General features: G+C 39.0%; 2 protein-coding genes across 2 annotated transcripts in view; both read left to right on the top strand.

Moving 5' to 3' along the window:
• Window positions 4,309-5,377, top strand: LOC104738671 (DNA-directed RNA polymerase III subunit RPC10-like). The gene is made up of 4 exons (XM_010458852.1): window positions 4,309-4,417; window positions 4,522-4,646; window positions 4,757-4,847; window positions 5,088-5,377. The coding sequence occupies exons 2-4, from the start codon at window positions 4,542-4,544 to the stop codon at window positions 5,210-5,212; spliced, it is 321 nt and encodes a 106-aa protein (XP_010457154.1). The 5' UTR covers window positions 4,309-4,417; window positions 4,522-4,541; the 3' UTR covers window positions 5,213-5,377.
• Window positions 5,426-7,567, top strand: part of LOC104738672 (bifunctional fucokinase/fucose pyrophosphorylase) — a 4,836-nt gene continuing 2,694 nt past the window's right edge. Inside the window, exons 1-5 of the mRNA XM_019236374.1 lie at window positions 5,426-5,887; window positions 6,009-6,261; window positions 6,435-6,799; window positions 6,901-7,027; window positions 7,122-7,561. Of these exons, the coding sequence (XP_019091919.1) occupies window positions 5,549-5,887; window positions 6,009-6,261; window positions 6,435-6,799; window positions 6,901-7,027; window positions 7,122-7,561 (1,524 nt within the window). The 5' untranslated portion in view covers window positions 5,426-5,548. The remainder of the gene's footprint in view (window positions 5,888-6,008; window positions 6,262-6,434; window positions 6,800-6,900; window positions 7,028-7,121; window positions 7,562-7,567) is intronic.

Here is a 7,567-nt window from a genome sequence, read left to right as displayed (position 1 = left end):
CAGAGAGTAAGAGGGACAAAATGGTTTTTGAGTTATTTTTGTTTTTATGGTGGAGTACGAATAAACCGAACCGAATTTAAAATAATCAGAACCAAAATCCAATTCGGTAGACTGGTTAGAGATTCAAAATGTTACAAGAACAACAAATCATAACCAAACGAAACCGTAATTAAATCAAAACCAATCCTTCGAAATTTTGGTTTGGTTTTTAGTCGTCAACATGACCCAAACCGAGATTAATTTTAAATGTCCTAAAGTGTTGTTATAACGAAGACAGCAACAATGCTCTGGGCATTATTATAATTCGCTTTTATGTGATTTCTAAATGAATATATATATAGAATACTTATAGAGCTGTGAGCATGGACCGACACAATTTAAAACGTAATTATTTTGCTAAATCAATTGATTGATTCAACATGAAACCTACAATTTGTCTGGAGACCACCTAAAAAAGCTTTTATATGCTCCATGAATTGTTGTTGGTTGTTGTCTACTTCGACCTCATGTATGAATTTATTGCTTTTTTTTTTCTTCTTTCTTTTCTTATTGTTGCTGGAAATTAGAAATTAAATTTATTGGTTGTAGTATATGAGAATGATAAATCAATTATATAAACCATAGTTTGACCTATTTTAAAATATATGAAAAGTAATTCATAATCGATTATTGATTGATTGGACATTTTATGTACAATTGGATATGCAACTCTTTTTGAGCAAAAAAAGAAAGAAAGATATGCAACTCTTAAGTATAATTTGTCAATTATTTGTAAAATTTTAAATTGTTGTAATACACTTCGTTTATAACCACAAATTCACCATCGATCGTTAAAGTAATCTTATTAGAGTTTTAAGTGTTTTAGGTAATTTAGTTTTTTTCAGCATAAAACATTATATATGATATTATTTTAAAAAGTGATGTAAAAATATATGTTAATAAATATAAATAACAAAAATTAAAAATATATACTTATTTAATTTATATCAACAACATAAAAAATTTATAACTAAAATTTAAATAAACTTAATTAAAAATTAGAAAAAGGTAAAGTTCTAATCGTTACTACCAAGAGCGTTACTACCAAAAGCGTTTCCACCAGCAGCAAAATATTGGCGGTAATGGTCCATCATGGTTACATAATCTATCCTTGCGCTAAAGGGCAAAGTTCGCAGGAGCACGTGATGGTTACATAATCTATCCTTGCGCTAAAGGGCAAAGTTCGCAGGAGCACGTGATGGTTACATAATCTATCCTTGCGCTAAAGGGCAAAGTTCGCAGGAGCACGTGAGTAGATGTACCACTGGGGTGAATAATAACTATTGGGAAATGCTTGTCCATGAGATTTAAAGAGTAAATCACAATAACCATTATCCCCTTCCAGCAATACCAGAACTCCCATTGCACCAATATCTTTGTGACCCTCAATCCAAGCGGAAATATATTTTATGATTACTTCATCTTCAGCTTGAGACTTTCTGCTACCGGCTTCTTCAACTATGACTCTTTCAGCTAACAGTCTCTTCACGACGGTTTGGGTGATCCGCCTCTCCTCTTTGATCCCTACGATTGGAATGATCCTCTTGATAGTACTGCAGAACGAATTTCTTCTGAGAAGATAGATAATGCTTGCAAAGAAGAATATGACATCGATATTGTTGTGTAGTTTTAGGTCTTCGTAATCTCAAGCGATAATTAAAAGAAGCTTCAAATGGGGAAAAAGTAAATAATATGAAATGAAAAACAAATAACCTGAAAAGGAAATGAACAATTCGAAACGAAAATCTCAAAAGAAAATAAAAAATATGAAATGAAAACGAACATTACAAACAAAAAACTTCAAAAATAAAAGAACAATACGAAACGAAAAACAAATAGATCGGCGCGTGAATTAGATCCTTCCGGCGCGTGAATTTCAATCGCCCCCAAAAAACTCTCTCTCGACTCAAACCTAGAACTCCGGCAATCTCAATTTCGGCGACGCCGCTACGACGCGAAGTCGTCGCCAACTACTCTCCTGTTTCTCACAGGCAAGCTTCCTCTCGTCCCTCGTCAAATGGGCCGGCGCATGAAGTTTGTTTCAGATTCATCTTCCATCGACATCGCCGCTCCAGATCCTCGATGGCCGTATCTGCATAGGTGGAGGCAGAATTCTTCTTTATCTACGGCGAATCATCTTCCTTTGTCATCGATGCAACCTTCAACTCTTGGACCAGTGCCGAAAATTGTTAGGTCTGCTTCACTCGACATCTTTACTTAATCTTCTCCGTCAGATTCAAACTCATCTGTCTCAGACGAGCCAATCAAACCAGTGGTGATTACTAGTCAGATAGCTGCTGTGGCTATCGACTTGTCGCCGAAAGAGTCTCAGTCTCATCATCCAGACTCTGCTTTGCCGCCATTTCAAGAACCCGTTAAAGGACCTGCGGAGCCATTGGCGGTTTCTTCTCCTTCTTCGTCGCCTCGACAAGGAGCTTGGGCTAAGCCTTTAATGATGCTTTCTCATCCAGAAACATCATTGATCTCTTCTGAGAATGCAGCCATTACTCCACCAAAGTATTGGCCGTCTTCGAAGGAAACTCAAGTCCAAAGTAAAGGGCTGCTAGGAAATGAGAAGCATGCTCGCTCTTTTAAGAATGTGTTGCAGGGCTCGCAAACTATGGTGGACAGAATGGAGGATGATCTCAGGTTTCCATGGGCGGCTAAGATGAATCCAGCTTCACGCAATCTCTACAGAGCAGTGGAGCCAGAATACTTACCGGATGGGACTCCTAAGGTTACTATACCGCAACATGTTCTATTAAAGGGACTAGAGAATCAGAAAGAGTACATAATAGGGCAGTTCTATAGATGCTTGCCTCCACCTGGTGGTCTAATATATGTTATCTTCAACAAGTTATGGGGAAGGAAATGCAGAATCACAATTAGGAAATTAGGAGATTCAAACTATCTCTTTCACATTCCGGATGAATCAACTAGGTCTTGGGTTCTTCAGAGGGGTCTTTGGCATGTTGATGATTGTTTGATGTTTGTAGCTTCTTGGACTCCACACGCATCTTTAGCTATCCCTGAGATCAAAACAATTCCTGTCTGGGTGACTCTAAAAAACATACCCAACATTCTCTACTCAATTCCTGGTATAAGTCATATAGCCTCTGGATTAGGTGCACCAATAGCAACCCATAAACCTATACTAGATCCATTTTTGATGGGTCAGGCCAAGATTTTGGTAGAGGTTGAGCTGAGCAAAGCCTTTCCAACTAAGATTGCTGCTGGTGATATAAATGGGTTTATTTCTATGGTGGAGGTAAAGTATGCTTGGTTACCCACTAATTGTAAGAATTGTGGGCAGTTGGGTCATAAAGAAAAGCGTTGCTTACAGTCTACATCAGTTCCTCAAGTGAATGTAGCTACAATTATTGAGTCATTTGTTGATGTGGTTGAAGGGCTTGTTAGTGAAAATGCTCCAAGTTTCGTTCCAGTTGTTACTCATGAGATTACTGCTCCTATTCAGATCTCAAGCATTGATGTACCAATTACTAATGGTTCTCTCTTAACAGCGGGAGATTCAATCACAACTTCACCAACTATTGTAGAAGAGCACATATTGTCAACAACTGTCTCAGTCACTGAGAATGTTTGTATTTCTAAAACTGGTCCAACAACTCCGTTATCCATTAAGTCTCCTATTCAAGAAACTGCTCATATCTCTTCAGTTATATCTCATGCTACTTTCCAAGGGGGAAGTAGTAAACAAGCTGAGATTAAATTTGGGTACAATCAGTTTGCCTCATTGAGTTCTACCGAAGGAGAAGAAGATTTGTCGGAATCAGAATCGGATAACGAAACTGAGCCGATGGATCTAATGACTCCTACAGGTAAAAGAATTCTTCGAGAAAGACCGGTTAAACCATCAGCAAAAGTTAAAGAAACTCTTAGTTATAGAGGTCGTGGGAGACTAGGTGGTCGTGGCTAGTGGTTTACATTATCTTATGCTTAAGTCAATCGAAGCGGTTCATTCGATTGTATGTATGCATCTTTTGCATCCCGTTTTCTAGCACTTAAGTATTTTTGTAATCTGTATGACTTATGTTATGGTTCTTNGGGCCGTTTTGATGATTTTGGGGTTTTTAAAAAAAAAAAAAAAAAAAAAAAAACAAATAGATCAAAGGATATAATCTGTAAAATAGACGACTTTATTTATTATAATAATTGATCTGTAATGTGATCATTTTAATACTGTAATATCTTTCGCATGAATTGGGCCTTTTTTAGCCAGACGAGATAACAACCTTAATAAATAAGCCCAATAAAAAGAGAGACTTTCGTCCCCTTATTCTGTGTAACGGCGACACACAGTCTTGAGAGCAAAAGCGGCGGCTAGGCGACGGTGGTTTTTTTTTTTCTTTTACCGGAGGTAATTCAGAAAACAAAGTATTCGAAAACACCCTTTATATCTTTCTCAATGAATCTATCAGTGTTGTAGTTTTGCGAATTGATTTTTAAGACTTTTTTTTACAGAGAATTGATCGGTGAGAAAGATGGAGTTTTGTCCGACGTGTGGGAACTTGCTGCGTTACGAGGGTGGTGGCAATTCCAGATTCTTCTGTTCCACTTGTCCATACGTCGCCTACATCGAAAGACAGGTTTTTTATTTTTCTTCTTCTTCCTTTAACCTTTTTTCCCCAAGAAAAAAAAAAAAAAAACCCTTTTTAAAAATATATCAGTTCTTCTTGTCTTTGGAATTTTTTGTCAGGTGGAGATAAAGAAGAAGCAACTTCTGGTTAAGAAAGCCATTGAACCTGTTGTGTCTAAAGAAGATATACCGACAGAAGCCGAAACCGAAGGTATTCCGCGTCTCTTGTTGTCTTCTTATTCTGATTCTAGGACATGCTCTGCTACACTAGTTAATTAAAACATGGTAATAAGATTTAGGGCTTAAGAATGTAACAGCGTCGGTCGGTTGTGACTTGACTTCCAGAAGGGGGTTCAGGGCGTTGGTTTAAGAATTACACTTGCTATTGCTATCTAGACTAGAGTCTCTTGTTTCCGTATGTTTCTCATTGCGGATTTGGTTTGTTGATCAGCTCCATGCCCAAGGTGCGGCCACGACAAGGCATACTTCAAATCAATGCAGATTCGTTCAGCTGATGAGCCAGAATCAAGATTTTATAGATGCTTGAAGTGCGAGTTCACTTGGCGTGAAGAATGATAATGATGATCATTATTCCACCTCTGTGCTTATTTTATTTTTTACTTATGCTATCTTCTTTGAGTCTGTTTTATTTACCTCATTGGCAATGTTGAAGATCCTCTTTCCTGTAATTTAAAGCAATCGGATATTACATACATTTCGACTGTGAAAAGTTTTGATCTTTTTGGAAGTAGAAAGATTTGAGAGAATATTCATTTGGTTTGTGTTTCCAGATCCACACGACAACGTATTGATTGCATTTAGTCTTTGACTTTGACCCGATCCGTCTGGTCTGTTATAAAACTTCGTCTTCTTCCTCTGTCCACTAAACCTCCAGATTTCATTTTTTTCATAATGTCTTCTGGATTCTCGAAAACTAAGCAGAGGAAAAAAGCTGACTTAGCCACGCTTTTGCGCAAGTCATGGTACCATTTAAGGCTTTCGGTGCGCCATCCCACTAGGGTCCCGACTTGGGATGCGATCGTTCTCACGGCGGCCAGTCCTGAACAGGCTGAGCTGTACGAGTGGCAGCTCCGGCGAGCGAAACGGATGGGACGAATAGCTAGCTCCACTGTTACTTTGGCTGTTCCTGATCCAGATGGCAAGCGGATCGGGTCTGGTGCTGCCACTCTTAACGCCATTCATGCTCTCGCTCTCCATTATGAGAAATTAGGTTTCAATCCTGGTCCCGAGGTAAATTCTGCTTTCTCAATGATTAGTAGTAGTTCTGGAAGGTTTAGCATTGTGCAATAAACTCTCTTTGTTTCTCAATTTTCTGTTTGTTTGATTTGTCGGTTATGTTGATGTTCATCAGGTGGAAGCTGCAAATGGTACTTGTCCTACGGAGTCCTCTCCAAAGTCTTGGGTTAGATTCCTCTCTGAAAAGCATGTACTGATGCTTCATGCTGGAGGTGATTCCAAAAGGGTTCCATGGGCAAATCCTATGGGGAAAGTGTTCCTCCCACTTCCTTATCTTGCAGCTGATGATGCTGATGGTCCTGTTCCTCTCCTTTTTGATCATATACTGGCAATAGCTTCTTGTGCAAGACAGGCTTTCAGAGATGAAGGTAAATTTCCATACTTTAAAGTGACATATTCAAATGTTCTCTCGTTCCCCATCATGCATTTTGGCGTTTAAGCTAAATAAAACAGAGAAAAGTGTGTGTTTTGTCGTGTAATATTTATTACCTATTTTTAAGGGTTGTCTGGAGGCTGATCTTAACCTTTTCAACATATGCAGGTGGTTTATTCATTATGACTGGAGATGTCCTCCCTTGTTTTGATGCATTTAAAATGACTCTCCCTGAAGACGCAGCTTCCATTGTTACTGTGCCTATCACTCTTGATATTGCTTCCAATCATGGTGTCATTGTCACATCCAAATCTGAGTCCCGTGCTGAAGGCTGTATTGTCAGTTTAGTAAATGATCTTCTGCAGAAGCCTACAGTAGAGGAGCTTGTCAAGAAAGATGCAATCTTACATGATGGACGGACGCTTCTTGACACTGGGATAATATCTGCAAGGGGGAGAGCATGGTTGGACCTGGTCGCTCTTGGATGCTCATCCCAACCCATGATCTCAGAGCTTCTAGGCAGTAAAAAGGAGGTAGCTTTCTCATATTTATGCTGCTTGTTCATTAAAAGACCTTGTCCTTGGAAATGTATTGGCTTCTTACAGATATGTGGTAATGGAATGGTATCTGGCAGATGAGTTTGTATGAAGATTTGGTGGCTGCATGGGTTCCTTCAAGACATGATTGGCTGCGAACCAGGCCTTTGGGTGAACTTCTTATCAACAGTCTGGGGAGGCAAAAGATTTACAGCTACTGCACTTGTATGTTTGTACTGATCCCAAGACTAGCTAAACTGAGAAATTTTTTGATTGCATTGGGTTACTTTTCTAATTCCTTTGTATCATCTTGTGTCAGATGATTTGCAGTTTTTGCATTTTGGCACATCAAGTGAAGTACTGGATCACTTAAGCGGAGATGCTTCAGGAATTGTAGGTCGAAGACACCTATGTTCCATCCCTGCAACTACGGTTTCAGATATTGCAGCGTCTTCTGTTATATTGTCTAGTGAAATTGCACCTGGTGTCTCCATTGGTGAAGATTCACTTATCTATGATTCAACAGTTTCTGGTGCCGTACAGATTGGCTCACAGTCCATAGTTGTTGGTATTCACATCCCAAGCGAAGATCTTGGAACTCCAGAGAGTTTCAGGTTCATGCTTCCGGATAGGCATTGTCTTTGGGAGGTCCCGCTGGTGGGACATAAGGAGAGAGTAATTGTGTATTGTGGTCTCCATGATAATCCAAAGAACTCAATATATAAAGATGGAACCTTTTGTGGTAAACCTTTGGAGAAAGTACTG

This window comes from Camelina sativa, chromosome 14 (assembly GCF_000633955.1).
Source record: "Camelina sativa cultivar DH55 chromosome 14, Cs, whole genome shotgun sequence".
Taxonomy (NCBI): Eukaryota; Viridiplantae; Streptophyta; class Magnoliopsida; order Brassicales; family Brassicaceae; genus Camelina; species Camelina sativa.
This window is presented reverse-complemented; position numbering and strand designations above follow the sequence as displayed.